At 38.5% G+C, this 17,971-nt stretch overlaps 1 protein-coding gene across 2 annotated transcripts in view; it reads left to right on the top strand.

Moving 5' to 3' along the window:
- The window catches only part of LOC122755883 (quinone oxidoreductase-like protein 2), a 77,486-nt gene that overhangs the window by 38,479 nt on the left and 21,036 nt on the right, over positions 1-17,971 (top strand). The window contains exons 3-6 of one of the 2 annotated variants that reach the window (XM_044004810.1): positions 12,640-12,775; positions 12,941-13,036; positions 13,140-13,248; positions 15,280-15,376. In XM_044004810.1, the coding sequence (XP_043860745.1) occupies positions 12,960-13,036; positions 13,140-13,248; positions 15,280-15,376 (283 nt within the window). In that variant the 5' untranslated portion in view covers positions 12,640-12,775; positions 12,941-12,959. Of the gene's footprint in view, positions 1-12,639; positions 12,776-12,883; positions 13,037-13,139; positions 13,249-15,279; positions 15,377-17,971 lie in introns of those variants that run through there. The other variant, XM_044004809.1, reaches the window with a different exon arrangement.

The following is a 17,971-nucleotide window of genomic DNA, read 5'->3' as shown; positions in this document are numbered from 1 at the left end:
CCCAGTATTGGCTTTCTTAAGAGGAATAGATTACCATTTTTTTGCATACTCATACTGTAGGCTTAATTCAACTAATTAGATTCATCGAATATTTATTGAGCAAATTTTACGTGCAAATCATCTTCTGAGGCCCTAGGAGAAGGCACAATGATGAATAAGATATAGTCTCTGCCCATAGAGTTTATGGTTTTGCGGATGAATGAAACACAATTAGCTTCTCTTATTCCACCTACTGGACCCCCCTGCCCTGCTCCCTTCTGGGTAATGTAATGTAGCAATTAATGAGGTAGGAGTGCTACTACCTCACCAAGGATGGAGATGGGAATTTGTCCAGGCATGGTACATTTATTGTTTATGGTTACAAGGAGTATCTAACTCTCAGCTCTTGGAAATTTCTCTATTTACCAATAAATCCAATAACTCCATCTTGTAATCACTGCTTTCCAAAGTGTTAAACTGAAGGGGTAGGGGAACAACAGGAGCCCCAAAGCAATGCAGCTCCTAGACTATTTGCTCGTCTTCTTCCTACATGGCCTTTGATGGAAGTTCTTTCTACTTCCTCTTCTCAGAAGCTTCTAAAGCCAAGTTTAAAAAGATGCAAAAAGCTGGTGAATTTTGGCCCTGAGTTAATCCTCCACTTCCAGAGTTTGATATCTCTGTAGCATTCTATGGGAGCTCAGGAGGCCAGGATTACATAAGTATAGAGAAAGATGGAACACTACTATCTTTAATATGATGCTAATTTAAAAATCTGGACAAAATAATACTTTGAAAAATTATAGATCAAAGTCTCCAGTGATTTTTATATACATATATGTATATATACATACATATGAATATATATGATATCGCATAGATCTCTATCTAAATTATATATGAATAGGCAAGAAAATATAAATGAGCAGAATGCAGTAATACATTAACAAATATACATCATGATCATACAGGGCTTATACCTAATAGGAAAGTGTCATAGGAGTATTTCATTCTGTCCTGGGATCCTGATGTTACAGCACAACACTAGTTGCATAACCTCGGGCAAGTCACTTAACCCTGTTTGCCACAGCTTCCCCAACTGTAAAATGAGCCAGAGAAGGAAATGGCATACCATTCTAGTATCTTTGCCAAGAAAACTCCAAATGGGGCCAGAAAGAATTGGACACAATTGAAATGACTCAACAGAAAGAACAATCTGATGCTACTCTTGGGTTTCATTCCATATTGATTTTTCTTTGGTGATTTTTCTATTCCTTTCAGAAAACCTTGCTTTGGATCCTGCATCTGCTGCTTGGTAGCTCTGTGATCTTAGCTACCTTATGTAGATCTTGGAGATCTTCATTTCTCTGGGTCTTAGGTATCTCATCTGTAAAATGAGGGGATTTGACTAGGTAGCCCCTTCCTATCTTTCCAATTTTCTTACCCTTTACTATCCTCCACAAACTCTATTTTTTTTTTGTGGGACAATGAGGGTTAAATGACTTGCCCAGTGTCACACAGCTAGTAAGTGTCAAGTGTCTGAGAACAGATTTGAACTCAGGTCCTCCTGAATCCAGAGCCAGTGCTTTATCCACTGTAGTGCCACCTAACTGCCCCCCTCTCCACAAACTCTAAATCCAGCTATCCTTGCATCCTTAGAATACCTTGACACTCTCTTTCCCATTTCCATGCTTTGTATTAATTGTCCTTCATTCCTGCATGGTTCTCCATCCTTACCTTTGCATCTTAGTTTTCTTTTTCTTTTTAGGCAATTTGGATTAAGTGACTTGCCCAGGCTTACATAAGTAATAAGTGACTGAGGCTGGATTTGAACCCTCATCTTTCTGCTTTTAGGCCCAGCACTCTATCCATTGAGTCACCTTACTTTAGGAACTATGCCTATTTTCTTCAGGGTTGTGTGTGTGTGTGTGTGCACACACATGTGTACATACACATGCTCCTATGCTTGTGGGAGAAGGTAAGGAGAGGATGGTAAGAGGAAGAATGGCATAGTGGCCCAACCTTGCTGTTTTTGCCAGTATTTCCACTGGTACAACAAACTGGTCACTCCTATATAAGGCTATTTTAAACTAGGAAAACTAAAGCTATAAGGCAACTTTTTTTTTGTATTTGAATAGAATTTTATTTTCCAAAATACATGTAAAAACAAATTTTAACATCATTTAAAAAAAAAAACTTTGTGTTCCAACTTCTCGTCCTCCCTCCATTCCCACCCCTTATTCACAAGAAATCAAGCAATTCAAAATAAGTTATACATGAGTAGTCATGGAAAAATTCCCATATTAGCTAGTTGTGAGAGAAAATAGTCAAAAAACCCCCAAAACTTCAGATTAAGGAATAAGACAACATATTTTTTTAAAACCCTCCAAAAATGTCATGATTTTATTAATAGATACAGATGAAGTCTTTAATAAAATCCAATATTTATTAACAACAGTTTATAAGCTTTTAAGTTTTAAGCTTTTTTTAAGCTTAGAAATAGGTAGATTAAAAATAATACCTATGGGGCAGCTAGGTGGCGCAGTGGATAGAGCATTGGCCCTGGAGTCAGGAGTACCTGAGTTCAAATTCGGCCTCAGACACTTAACACTTACTAGCTGTGTGACCCTGGTCAAGTCACTTAACTCCAATTGCCTCACTAAAAAAAACCCCAATACCTTAAATAGTACCTTAAACCAAAAGCCAAGATAATATTCAATGTGGAAATATTAAAAGTATTTATATTAAAAACTGATAAATAGGGGCAGCTAGGTGGTGTGGTGATTAGAGCACTGACCCTGAAGTCTGGAGGACCTGAGTTCAAATCTGGTCTCAGACACTTGACGCTTACTAGCTGTGTGACCCTGGGCAAGTCACTTAACCCCAATTGCCTCACCAAAAAACAAAAAACAAATCCTGATAAATAATAAGAATGTATAATAATAATGATAAATAATAAGAATGATAAATAATAAGAATGACCGCTTGCATCACTTTTATTTGAAGAAGTGTTGGAAATTTTAAGAATTGCAATAAGACAGGAAAAAGCTTTTAGAAGAAATAACACTGGAAATAATGAGGTCACAATATCATTATTTGCATGTGGCATGATAGTGTTTCTAGGAAATCCAACAATCTAAACCAGAAAATTAATGGAGATAATTAATGAATTTAGCAAGGTTGTAGGAAATGATATCAATCCACAAAATATGCCATATTCTTATTTACTAACAATAAAGCCCAAGAAGACATCATAAAATCCGATTTTCAATAGCAACAAAATCTCTTAACTATTCAGGAATTAACCTATCAAGAAATACATACGACCTTTTTAAGGACGACTATAAAATGTTAATAACTGAAATAAAATAAGACCTTAATAACATTTAATGTTCATGGATAGGTCAGATTAGTGTAGTAAAAATGACAATATTCCTGAAATTAATTTGCATAGTTAATGCAATACCAATCAAACCTCAAGAGATTCAGTAGTAATGGATTACATTATAATGAAGTTTTATATGGAAAACAAACAGACAAGAAAATCAAGAGGTGTCTTGGGAAAAAAGGCTGATGAAAGTGTTATCTCAGATGCTAAAACATAAAGTCCTCTTTTTTTTTTTTTGCAGGGCAATGAGGGTTAAGTGACTTGCCCAGGGTCACACAGCTAGTGTCAAGTGTCTGAAGCTGGATTTGAATTTAGGTCCTCCTGAGTCCAAGGCCAGTACTTTATCCACTGCACCACCTAGCTGCCCCTAGTCCTCTTCTTTTAAGAAGTTCAAGGACGATCTTCTGCATGAAGCCTTTCCTGATGTCCTCACCCAACAAAAGCTAGTGCCCTGGCTCCCAAATTACTTTGTATACATTTGTATTTATTTGCTTCATATTTATGCTGCATACATTTGTATATGTACTTGCTGTCTCCCCCAATATAATGTAAACTCTTTGTGAGTAGGGATTATTTTGGACTTTTACTTGTATCTTAGAGCCCATCACAGTGTTTGCTACAATGATAGATACTTAATAAATACTGGTTGATTGAAAATGATTATCATAAAATCTTATAGATTCTTTGCCAAAAAACTGAAAAAATATATGAATGGAACAGAAAAGAGACATGGCATCTAAACAAATATATATAAATGCTTAGTCTTTGAAATCCCTATAAATAAGAAAAATTAGAAAATGAATGAATTAACAAATATCTGAGAATTTTTTTATATCAGTTTTGCAGGAAATGGATTTAGACTAGGGGTTCTTAAGATGAAATCTATGATTTTAAAAAATGTGATAACTATCTCAATAGAATTAGTTACATTTTTAATCCTATGCATTTTGTTTCATGCACTTAAAATATTTTTGTGGCAGATTCATAGTTTTACCAGACTGCTAAAGGGATCCATGACACAAAATTGGTTAAGAACTCTCAATTTTGATCCACATCTCACACTATATGCCTGAATTTTAGTTGACTGTCTTTAAAATAATAATTTTATTTAATTTAAAAATACTAAACATTTTTATTTAAAGTTTTGAGTTCCAAATTTTATCCCTCATTCCCTCCCTCCTCTCACTTCTCCCTGAGGCAGTAAGTAATCAGATATAGGTTATACATGAACAATTATGTAAATCAATACCATGTCAGTCGTTTTGTATAAGAAAACTTGAATAAAAAATGAAAGAAAGTGAAAAATAGCATGTTTCAGTCTGTATTTGATCAGTATCAGTTCTTTCTTTGGAGGTGGATAGTATGTTTCATCATTAGTCCTTTGGTATTGTCTTGAATTCATTGTATTGCTGAGGATAATTAAGTCATTCACAGTTCTTCATCAAACCATATTGCTATCTCTGTGTGCATTATTCTCTTGGTTCTGCTCACTTCACTATACATCAGTTCATGCAAGTCTTTCCAGGCCTTTCTGAAATCATCCTGCTTGCCATTTCTTATAGCACAATAATATTCCATCACCATCCTATGTCACAGCTTGTTTAGCCATTCCTCAATTGATGGGCATTCCTTTTTAAGTCCAATTCTTAGCTACCACAAAAAGAGCTACTAGAAATTAAAATAATAATTTTTAGAAGGGAAATAAAAATAGAATAATATATTTATTTCAGTTGTAGCTGAGATATATGTTTTTAATTACAATTGAAGGAATTATTTAGGACTATATAGATGTGCTAAATTTAAAAGAAATTTCTATATTAAATGTTTTTTTAAAATGCAAATATTTTACTTAAAAATGTCTCTTAGCCACATTATTAAGAAACATTTCCAACATAGAGAGAATAGCATGAGTTACCCATTAACTCATGGAGAGATAAAAATCTAAGAAAGGACATAACAATATGAATCATGGGCCCAGATGTTTCCACACAAACAATTGTATAATATATGGGTAACAAGTAAAGCAATCTAGTGATACTAAAGCAAGGAAGCACATTTGACTTTATATGAAATGTTATAATCAAAAGAAAAGGAACTTTAAAACTTTGACATTGAGACATATGTTATAAAAATTATTGATAAAAACATGAAATGTAAAATATATAAGGAGCTCCTAATTTGTAAAGAGAACAACCAACCCATGATGGACAAATTACCAATGGATTAAACAACAGTTTTCAAAATAGGAAAAATAAATTGTAAGAAAAATCACTTTAAAAAGTGCTCCATTCACTGATGATAAAAAACAACACTACTTTTAAAAAAGTCAGTTAGTCATGTTCAACTCTTTGTGACATCATTTGGGGTTTTCTTGGCAAAGATACTGCAGTGATTTACATTTCCTTCTCCAGCTAATTTTGGTGATGGAGAAACTGAGGCAAACAGGGTTAAGTGACTTGTTCAGGGCCACACAGCTAATAAATGTCTGAGGTCAGATTTGAACTCATGAAACTGGCCCTAGTGAAATAAAAGAGTGAAATAATGCTATCAGGGTATGGAGAAACCATTTTCCTCCTTCACACCTGGTTGATTATGAATCTAGTCCATATTTTTGGAAAGTAGTTTGGCATTACATAGTGAAAATTACAAAGAGTATAATCTTGCACCCCATGATCTAATAGTTCCATTGTTGGGAATATACCCTGATAATATTATAAAATAAAAATGAAAAACCAAAAAAAAGCTATCCCTTCAAAGAAGTTTATAGCAACATTATTTTTAAAAACTGCAAGCAACCTTAGGGTTCAACAACAGGAAACAGTAGAATAAATTTCAGTACATTAACAGAATACTGTGATGAAATTAAGATAGATGCATACAAGGCATATAAAGAAATGTGAAAGGACCTTTGTGAAATAATGAAAACCTTTTTTTTGGGGGGCGGGCAATGAGGGTTAAGTGACTTGCCCAGGGTTACACAGCTAGTAAGAGTCAAGTGTCTGAGTCCAGATTGGAACTCAGGTCCTCCTGAATCCAGGGCCGGTGCTTTATCCACTGTGCCACCTAGCTGCCCCTAATGAAAACCTTAAAAAGCAGAATCAGAACAATAGAGTATACACTAAGGATGACCATATAAGAGAAAAAGTTAATTGGAATGAATGGACTCATGAGTATTTAGAGGGAGTGACAAAGTTATGGCATTTTATGCACTGAATTTCATTAATATAAATATAGTCATGAATCAAGTTTAGTAATTAGTTGCTTATTAATATGATTTATAATTAATTATTATAAATGGCACCCTTTAATTGATGCAAACACAGAGATCACTTTACTTAAATATCCACTGATTATTCATATCAAGGGGAGCCTAAAGCAGGGAGATATGTTCACCAAAAATTTCCTCCACTGTCATGTTTTCTCCACTCTCTTCTGTGTAGAGTTCCAATCGATGGTAAGTTCCTTTAGATGTACCTGTTTGCAGCTAATGTTATGCAGATTGCCACAAACCCCAGCCTTTCCATCCTGTTACAATGGCAAGGTCCCTCTCTCCTGAGCCAGAAAACACAAGGTCAGCATGGCATGGTGATAAGGGTGCCACTGGATTTGGAGTCAGGAAGATTCAGATTCCAATGCTGCACCCCACACCATAATTCTCAATGGTGATTTTCCTCAAGTAAGCAGAGACAAATGGCTAGGTCAGATTGCCAGGGACAATTTTTTAATCTTTAAGGGTTAGAGACTTCTTGTAGAAGAGAGTGTTGTCTGTTGTATGACTCTGTTCCTTCTCATTCTCTCCTTTCTTCACCTGCCCTTTCTGCTTTCTTGGTCCTGACACCCCTTGACAGTTCCCTGTCTGGTACACCCTTAACTCTCCTCCATCCCTCTCTTTCTCTGGCTTCTACTTCCATGATGTCCTCTGGAGCTCCTATTCTATCATCGTCAAATACCCCTTCCCTCTATGTATCTTCCTCTTACATTGTATTCATCTTTTAGTTCCCAGGAAATCCTAACTTCTACTGCTGACCCCTCACTCCTTAGTATTGGCTTTCTCTTTCCTCACTCCCCAGACACAGAGTCTAGAGGAGTTGGGGCTGCTTCAATAACACCTCCAGATCATCCATGGTCATGTCAATCCCCTTCAGCCTTACTTCCTTTGAAGTTCTCTCTGTCTCATCACTCTATCTAGACCCTTGTTGACATTACCTACAGACCGCCTGTGCATTTTCTGGCCTTTCTCAATGAGTTTAATAAATAATAGTGTTCCTTCCTACTCTAATACCTCTTCACATTTGGTAACTTCAGAATTCATGTTCAACAACTGACACTTCTCATTTTGGTGGGGAAAGTCCAGTCTTTTCCTTCTTCACTCCTAACTTCATGCTGCTGAGTGCTCCTGGAAGTCACAAAACCATGTCAACCAGATGCATGAAAAATTTGCATCATCTGACCTTGACTAGGCTCTCACCAATGTATGGCAATTCTTCTGTAAGGTGAGTAAAGTGCCTTTGCCATGTACCAGGCACTGTGGTAAATGCTGGGGATACAATTAAAAGCAAAAGACAGTCTATGCTCTCAAGGAGATCACAATTCCCTGCCCTACAACTCTCTCTGCTCTATGATTCTCTGCCACAACTAACCTCACCTCATCATTTTTTTAAAGTCCTTCTCTGAAACTCTCCTATACCTTCATTCTTTACCTTGTATCATGCTAATCTGAGCACATTTATTATTTTTAAGGAGAGTATAATCTCTTTGAGAGCAGACAGTGGTATATTTTATCTTCATATCTGTACCATGATGCTTTGGCTCTTAAGTGGGCCAATACTTAATAAGTAATTGTCTAATGTGTGAGTGAAAGTGGGAGAGAGATTAAAAAAAAGAGACAGAGACTGGTCAGAAAGTTATGATAATTCAGAGTTGTGATCAAAAGAAGTTATCCAGTAGAGATGTGGACAGGTAAATCCACTATTAACAGCAGGCAATTATATGTTCAGATCCAGGTCAGACTAATAATGATTAATAACAAGCTATTATGTGGGTATGCAGATTCCAAGCCAATAAAGTGCTCCAGGGGCTGACAAAAGAGAGTGGGTGAATTTGTTTCTGTTAGTCATGCCTGGGAAAGGAAATTAGGGAATGAAGACAATGGAAAACTAGAAGAGGGCAATACTGGGTAATTATAAAGATCAGTGTAGAATCATAGATTTAGAACGGGAAGCATCTTAGAGATTTAGTCCAGTCTCTTCATTTTCAGACAGGAAACTAAGACCTAGGGAGCTCAAGTGACTTGGCTAAGGTCACACAGCTGAAGAATGTAAGTCCTTTACTCAATGTAACTTCCCCCCATAGAGCATAAGCTCCCAGAGGCAGGAGCTATTCATTTATGTCTTTGTACACTAAGCATATAGCACAGTATATACATAGCACTCCTTTAATTAATGCTTATTGATCGATTAGGTGAGGAAAGCATCCCCAATCTATACATAGAAGGCTTCTGAGTAGTCTATGAGCCTTTGGCCTCTTTCATTTTCTTGATTCTGGACCATTTTTTCTTTCTTTTCTCATCTGTTCATCTGCTTAGAGTCATCAAGTATTGTGGTGTGTGTTGACTTAGTTTGGAGGACTTAATGGAATTGTTCATAGAATGTCTTGACTTCTATTGCACTCAGTGCCTTCCCGGTCATGAGTACTGCAAGCAGGATAGGTCCCCCAAGATGATGTTTCTAGTTGCCTTTGGGAATACAATAAAAACACCTCTACCAACTTAATTTCTCAAAGGACAACGTGGGAGCCATTCTTCTATTTACCTGAAACTTCTTTCTGACTCCTAGTTTCAATCATAGCAAGAATGTCAATATAGTTTTAGTCTAGTTTCTCGAGGATTATATTGCTATCCTTGTCAATCAAAATGGCAGCCAAGGCAATCACTGGCTTAGTATATAAGTTCATTTACAACACAGGTTGAAAGATCAGTGGTCCCTCACTAGTCTGACCCTACCCTTGATCAAGATGAGAGTTTTGACTTGTTCCATTTCTGGCCTGGGCCAGTTTGTCCCATTTTGCCCTTTAGGCAGCCACTCCCCCCCAATTCCTCTTCACAGGCTCAACATATTGGTGTTGAATTTAATGTGTACACATGATAGGTGATCCAACCTGCCTCAGCTTCCCCTAGCAGAAGGGACTAAAGGCCTGTACTACCAAACTTAGTGATTCAGTTTTAATTATAGTATGATCACAGGCATCTCAAATACCCCTGTTCCAAGAGTAATTCTGCATTACTTAGAAACTGACCAACACCCTTGCCTCAACTTTCACACAAGGTAATAGGAACATGCCCACGCCTGCCCAATTAGGAAAGAAGGGAGAACTGAACTCATTCATCTCTTTATTAAATAGGAGAGTCTGGAACTAAAATGATTCTTTTCTTGGATTTTTTCCAGCTATGAGCCCAGATGGGTTGGAACTTCCTTGTTGTCCTGGATTCCATTTTGAATGTGGCTCAGAAACCAAATGAAATAAACATACAACTCATTGATTCTTATCTTAAAACAGGGACCTAAGATTGTGCCATGGAATCCTAATTTTACTGAGGAGTGAACTAAATTATCTTATCTCCTACCAGAGCTAGGGATAGGGATATTTTTTTTTTTTTTTAGTAAGGCAATTGGGGTTAAGTGACTTGCCCAGGGTCACACAGCTAGTAAGTGTTAAGTGTCTGAGGCTGGATTTGAACTCAGGTACTCCTGACTCCAGGGCTGGTGCTTTATCCACTGCGCCACCTAGCTGCCCCAATAGGGATATCTTTTTGAAGTTCTTAGCTCCTCAGGGTATAACCCACAAAGGACAGGAACTTTTAGATACTGTTTTTAATACATGCAAATATTTTTAGTGACAGAAACTCATACTCTTGGAGTCACACAAATGTATATTTTGCTATTATTGTGTTACAATGAAGGCTCAAAGTCTTCTTGGGACAGTAACATACAAGGGAAATTTTCATAAATGACTAAGAGGTTGCCTTCTAGACTAATCAAGAAACATATATTCTTTGCTTTGCTCCCTTTCTTCTAGCTCTTGCTAGTGTAACAGTGACTATCCTAACCCCCTGCTGCCTGAAGGTCAGGCATGTCACATTTCACCTCTCTCCCAGAGTTTTCTGGTGTGTCAAGGGCATTGGAATGGGTCTAGTTGCTGCCATTGGCTCAAGTCCATACCAATTGTGTTCCCCCAATGTAGGGGTCCAAGAACCCTAGTTCCTTTTAACTATTTAACATTCAGTCTAGCTTTTGCAAAGGAATATTTATTTCAAAGATATAGCAGAAACAAATAGATATTTCTCTCCTACCTCCCAATATCTAGGGGAAGGGCATAATTTTTACCTTATACGACTCAGAATGGGGAGAGCAGGGGGATTAGGTTCAAAGTTTAAATCAGTTCCAAAATAGCATAATCCTACCAAGTGCCAATTCCAAAGTCCCGCTGTACTTTTTACCTGACACATTGGCTTTTCAGATTTACCTGCAGGGTTAGAAGCAACACCTTGCTTGGAATCTTGGCTCCAAGTTCACTCATAGTTGAGTTGAGCTCATAGGTTTGTGACTCCATTCCCTGCTGCTAGAACCGAATAGGAGAAAACAAGTCTAAACCACCAAGCAATTTTTATGGTCTCTAAAGGGGAGGGGAAAAGTGGCCCTTCTCCCACCCAACTTGGTGCATGATCCTTATACTGTAAGTAGTACTTTTACCCTGGATGCTCTTAGCAATAGAGGGAATGACTATCTTTGTCTGGTAGTTTTAAAGAAACAGACAGCTCCTGCTTCCATCTGTGTAGCAGGGAAACGCAAGATGTCTTTGCCCAGAAGCAGGTCTCTAGCATCTCCCACATGAGTCTCTCCATCTTAGGTGAGATGGGCATGTGTCAAAGCCCTATTACACTAATAATTCCTAGGATTTACAGCTATAAGTGACACTGAATACCATCAAGTTCAACTTTTCCCCATTTCCTTTTTTTTTTTGGTGAGGCAATTGGGGTTAAGTGACTTGCCCAGGGTCACACAGCTAGTAAGTGTCAAGTGTCTGAGGCCAGATTTGAACTCAGGTCCTTCTGAATCCAGGGCTGGTGCTCTATCCACTGCACCACCTAGATGCCCCCCATTTCCTTTTTACAGATAAGGAAACTGAGGTTCCCAGTATTGGAAGTGGTTTCTTCAATGTTCCACAGGTAAGCTAACTAGTGACAATCACTTAGAGTAACTAAGCGAAACTTCACTGTGGACATATTCAATTAGGGTTGTGACAAGCACTGAAAGCCTAGAGGTGATGAGCAGGTGGGGAGGCTGGGGGTGATGAGCAGGTGGGGTGCCTTCTCATGTGAGCTTGAGATGAATAGAAGAGAAGGAGTTCACTTTGGAGAGGGAGCATTGAAGGGCACCTCTGTTAGTATGTGGGCACCTAGAGTAGAACTGCTTTGCAATAAAAGCAGATGCATAACCATCTGCGGTGCCTCTGTACCCTAAGGAAGATGGAGCCTTTCCATCTGACTTGTGCCTGGAACTTCTATCTACTGTCTTCCTCCTATTGTTTTTATTCATTCATTCATTCATTCATTCATTCATTCATTTATTTGTTTATTTGTTCGTTCGTTCGTTCATTTATTTATTTATTGGTGAGGCAAGTAAGGTTAAGTGACTTGCCCAGGGTCACACAGCTAGTATATGTCAAGTGTCTGAGGCTGGATTTGAACTCAGGTCCTCCTAACTCCAGGGCCGGTGCTCTATCCACTGTCTTCCTCCTATTGTAAGTCCTCTGTAAGCAAGAACTGTCTCACTTTTTCATTCATTTCTCCAGCACTGAGCACAGGGCTTTCTTTACACACACTAAGGCCTTATTAGATGCTTATTTTCTGGTTGTACTGTAACCATTATATAAAGATGATAATGATGCTTAGATTAGGTAAGTAGAAGAGAGAAACTGCTAACATCCAGAAGAAGAGTAGAGATATCATCAGGTCTTTAAAAAAGAATCAAACAAACTTCAAAGCCTCTTTATATGCCTCTGTGATTTCTTTGCTGCTATTAATACAAGAAGTAGCCCTGTCAGGATTGAAAAGTTGGCTAGCGTTATGCTTGAGTTTTCCAGCTTTGCTCAAGGAAAAATGAAAAGAACACCAAGAACAACAACTCAGATGCTGAGAAGATTATTGTCTGGGGAACAAGTGCGTATTTAGTTCTTTTTAACTGGTTTTTCCTCTCTCTCCTTTCTCCCCTATCTAGGCACTGCATTAATAGAGACTTTGGGTCACTCCTCAGTCAGCATCCCAGAGAGCCTAATAGAAGAAGAAAGGGCTGCAAATAGCCAGGGGGAGTTCTGCCCACACAGCTGTGATTCAGCTTTCCCTCCTTGGCTCAGGTTTGCTGTTGGGTGGGTGTGGGATAGGATTAGGGATGTGGGTGGCACAGTGCTGTGGCCCATACATTTCTCTTGGCCCCTTTTTCTATTCAGGAGAGAGTAGCCTGAGACTTGGGCCTCTTTCTGTCTCTAAGCAGTTGTCTTCTGTTTGAAAACTCTCCCCAGAGTGTGGAACCCAGAGAGCATGGCTACGACTGGGCTGGCCCGGGGTCTGTCCTCTGGTCTAGTTCCTAGGACTCTCCAATCTTGGCTGCTGTACAGGTAGGACCCCCCTCCCCCCAGGGCAGGGGCTTGACTTTCTGTCACAGGAGATGGAAAGGTCCGTTTGGTGGGGTAGTTGTGAACCCCTTTTATTGTCTTGCAGGATGGACAAGCCTGGCTGTTCTCGCTACTACCGGGCAGCAATCTGCAGGAAGCTGAAGGTCCCCCTGGCTATTGAGGAAGTGCCCACTCGCCCAATCCAGCCGAATGAGGTAGGGCATCTCTAGGAACAAGAGAACATGCTTAGAAGGACCCATGGCCTTTCCCCTACCCTAGGCCACTGGGTGCTTATGCTTTAAATATTATAAGTTCCTTAAAGGCAATTACTGTCTCTTTTTGTATTTATATCTTCAACTCTTAAAACAGTGACTCCTCTCCCTCCCTCCCTTCCTTCCTTCCTTCCTTCCTTCCTTCCTTCCTTCCTTCCTTCCTTCCTTCCTTCCTTCCTTCCTTCCTTCCTTCCTTCCTTCCTTCCTTCCTTCCTTCCTTCCTTCCTTCCTTCTTTCTCTTCCTTGTCTTTCTTTCCATCCTGGGCCAGAAAGTTGCTGTAGACTGCTGCTGAACCTTCTCTTAGTATTAGATTTGGACTTTAAGTGAATTCACTGAAATGCTTCCACTACTTCATCCTCTGCACAGAGAAAGAGAGTGAGAGAGAGAGAGAGAGAGAGAGAGAGAGAGAGAGAGAGCAGTCCTGTTTCTAAAAACACAATAACTGTTACTTTAGAAAGAAGACATAGAGCTTTTTTAAAGTGGGGAGAATAACACCTCTAATATCTGACTCTCATAGTTGCTGTGAAGATCAGACATATGCAATTTCAAACCTCCAAGCTCTATATAAATGTCAGTTGTCATCATCATCACCATCTAATTCGATGCTGGAAATAGTTACTCCTTCTTTCTCCTCCAATTTGTTACATCTCTTATTTTCAAGCTTTGTAAAATGTAAAGTGCTGTACAAATGTCGGTTAACTATGATGCTTATTTATATAGCACTTTCAGTCTTACAAAGCTCTTCTCGAGTTATCATTATTATTATCATCTTCACTGCCATCTTGTTCTCATCTATTTTGCTGAGGTTCAGACAGAAATGGTCCTCGGACTCTATCTTGCTATTATTCTTACATTTTCAATGTTCTACAGATTACAGCACAGGTGGAAAAAATGACTTCTTTGGGTAATTGGATGAATATTAGGATATAAGCTCAGATTCTGTAGAAGCAGTGAGTATTGCCTAAGTGGTATCTAATACTTCTCTTGATAGGTTCTGCCTTTCTATTCTTTGTTGCTGCCAGCTCCTGCTTTACCAAGCTGAACTGCCAGGACCAAGAGAAACTCCTGGGTATAGGTTGTCCTGGTGTATTAGATAGAGGTCTGGGTTTAAAGTCAGGAGAGACCAATGTTTGAGTCCTGGATGTTCTTGTTTTTCTTTTCTCTTTTAAAATAGCATTTTATTTTTTCCAATTACATGTGAAGGCAATTTTAAACATTCGTTTAAAAAATTTTTGAGTTCCAAATATTCTCCCTCTCCCTCTTCTTCTCTGTTTCCTCCTCCCTAAAGTCATAAACAAATTGATTTAGGTTATATACGTGCAATCATGTAAAACATACTTCTATATCAGTTAGGTTATGAAAGAAGAAACAGACCAAAAGGAAAAAAAAACATGAAAAAATACAGCAAGTGAAAATAGAATGCTACAATCTGCATTCAGACTCTATTGGTTCTTTTTCTGGATGTGGATAACATTTTTCATCAAGAGTTTTCTGGAATTGCCTTGGATTATTGTATTGCTGAGTAAAGCTAAGTCAATCATAGTTGATCATCATACAATATTGCTATTACTGTGTATTCTGTTCTCCTGGTTCTGCTCATTTCATTTTGTATCAATTCATGTAAGTCTTCCTGAGTCTGGATGTTTTACTTGCTGTGGTATAATAGACAAATAACTGGACCTTTTGGAGTCTCAGTCTCCTCACCTGCAAATTGGAGAGAATAATATTCATGGTATTTCCCTCACAGAGATCTTTCAAGGAAAGCCCTTTGTAAAGTTGAAAAGTTGAAAAACTGTAAAGCTGACCTTTCTCTAAGGGTCTTGCTTAACTGTGAGGTTGTAGAGAAATATGGTAGAGGGAGGACCAGACCAGCGGTTTCTAGATTTCTTGTTCTGCTTTTTCTCCACTAAATCAGATTGCTACCTTCACGGTTGCCCTGTTTTGTTTTGTTTTGTTTTGTTTTTCCTTTGCAGGTCAGAGTTGATGTCCATTTCTGTGGAGTTAACTTTGCAGACATCTTAACTTGTCGGGGACAGTATCAGGAGAGTCCTTCACTTCCCTTCACACCTGGTGAGTAAAAGTGCAGTTTCTTTGGAGTTAATGTGGTTGCCAGGGATTGCCAGTTGACTTTTTGGGAGATGGCATAGTTAGGAAGTACAGTATAGTGGTGGAGGAAGATTCCAGGCTGTTGTTTGTCCTTCATTCTTGAAGAGGACCATGACATTAGGGTGATAGCATGACTCACACTGAATTGGATTTAAATGAGGGAGCACTATGCAAGGTCACCAACCTCACTCTCTCCTCCAGAGCCATTTGGATCCAATGGCGATATATATGTTAGGACTACTGGAGGTGACCCCAAATGTTTGAGGTAATTGGTGTTAGGTGACTTGCCCAGGGTTACATAGCTAGTAAGCGTTTGAGGTGAGATTTGAACTCAGGTCATCCTAATTTCAGGGCAAGTACTCTATCCATTTTACCACCTAGCTTCCCATATATACCAGGTAGTCTTTGAGATAGTGGCAAAATTCTAGTTTCTGATCAGATATGATGATAAAGCATCCCTGTGCTAGTGTTTGTCCTAAAGATTGTGTATCCTCAAATGAGGTGTCTCACACTGAAGAAATAACTGTTTGAAGTAGTAGAGTGTCTGCCAGTTCGGGGGGATAGAGAGGGTTGTATTTGTGACTAATAGAATTGGAAGACATCTCTAGATCATGTTGTAGTTAATAAGACTGGCACCCTGAAGGATTTAGCTATTCAAAGAGGCTAATGAACAGCACTAAAACCTAGGTGGATTTTAAAGTGGAGTTAGTGAGATTATTCAGTGGATAGAGGGCTGAACCTGTAATTAGGAAGACCTGAGTTCAAATCCTGCCTCATATACTCACTGGCTGTGTGACTTTGGGCAAGTCATTTGACTTCTTTATGCCTCAGTTTCCTCATCTGTAAAGTGAGTATAATAATAGCACTCATCTCACAGGGTTATTGTGTAGATTGTGAGACAAGACATGTATAGTGTTTTGCAAATCTTAAGGCATTATAGAAATGCTAAGTATGATTATGTTCACATAGAAAAATACAAAGATCTATAAAAAGTGGTTTTGAGGGGAGCACTAGTAGCTGGGGGCATTAGAAAAGGCCCAGGAAAGCAATATAATAGAGAGGAAAGAATCCTAGCTCTGAGGTTGGAGAAACAGGTTTGAATCCCATGTCTGCTGCTTGCTGCTTGTGTGACCTTGGCCATGTCACTGAACCTCCTCAGACATCAGTTTTCTCATCTGTAATATTGTACCTGGTGGCCTCTGAGGGCCTTTCCAGTTCTAGGTCTATGATCTTTTCACTATATTGAAGGTGGCCCTTGAGTTGAACTTCAAAGGAAACTGGGAATCTCTATATACATGTCCTAAGTATAAAGTGAATAAGTGTAAATGTGTACAAAGTAGGTAAAGACAAAGTAATTTGGCAAAAGGCATTAGTAGTTAGGGGAGGGAAAATTTGGCAAGACAGGCAGAAGATGGTACCTGAGATGAATCTTCTTTCTTTCTTTCTTTCTTTCTTTCTTTCTTTCTTTCTTTCTTTCTTTCTTTCTTTCTTTCTTTCTTTCTTTCTTTCTTTCTTTCTTTCTTTCTTTCTTTTTTTTGGGGGCAATGAGTAACTTGCCCAGTGTCACATAGCTAGTAAGTGTCAAGTGTCTGAGACTGGATTTGAACTCAGGTCCTCCTGAATCCAGGGCTGGTATGCCACCTAGCTGCCCAATGAATCTTAAAAGAAGAGGGAGGGGGCAGCTAGGTGGTGCAGTGGATAGAACACCAGCCCTGAAGTCAGGAGGACCTGAGTTCAAATCCGGCCTCAGACACTTAACACTTACTAGCTTAGCTGTGTGACCCTAGGCAAGTCACTTAACCCCAATTGCCTCACCAAAAAAAAAAAAAAAGAAGAAGAAGAGGGAGACTATGAGGTAGAGGAGGTAATGGGTCAAGAGACACCTGGGTTTGTATACTGCTTTCAATGCCAAAATAAACTCTAGGCCCTTGGTCTTGTCATTCCATACTTCCAAGACTATTTGCTCAGTCATAAAATGGGGTGAAAACTGAAGAGGTTTGTTGTGAGACTCAGAAAAGATAAGAAATGATGCCATTCTAAAGTTTACAAAAACTTTATAAATATAGTCATATTCATTCAAGTATTTGAAGGACTATCACATGACCCCGGTGGAGAAACCTAGGAGCAATGGGCAGATGCTGCAAAGAAGCAAAATAATCTTTTTTAGAAGAAAAAACCAAATTGGACTATTTTAATTATGTAAAGTTAACAACCTTTTACATGAACAAAATACAGATACAATTAGAGAAGCAGTTAGTTGAAAAATCTTTGTGGCAAGTATCTCTGACAAATGTCTGATATTCAAGTTATAAAGGGAATTGATAGTAATATAAAATATACATATGAATATTTCATTGATACAAAAATATGAAAATTATTAAGAATATAAAAAATAATTTCCTAACAATCAGGGATATCACAGAGTAGAATGGGTGAAGCCAGGTCATAGTGTTTCCTTCTTTGAGATTTTTCAAGCAAAGGTTGGTTGAACACCCATCAAGAATGTTCTAGAAGGAATTCTTCTTAAGGTTAGACTAGTTGACCATTGAGATCTTTTCC

This window comes from Dromiciops gliroides, chromosome 4 (assembly GCF_019393635.1).
Source record: "Dromiciops gliroides isolate mDroGli1 chromosome 4, mDroGli1.pri, whole genome shotgun sequence".
NCBI classification, from domain to species: domain Eukaryota; kingdom Metazoa; phylum Chordata; class Mammalia; order Microbiotheria; family Microbiotheriidae; genus Dromiciops; species Dromiciops gliroides.
Note: the sequence above shows the minus strand (reverse complement) of the source record. Positions and strands in the feature narration are given on the sequence as shown.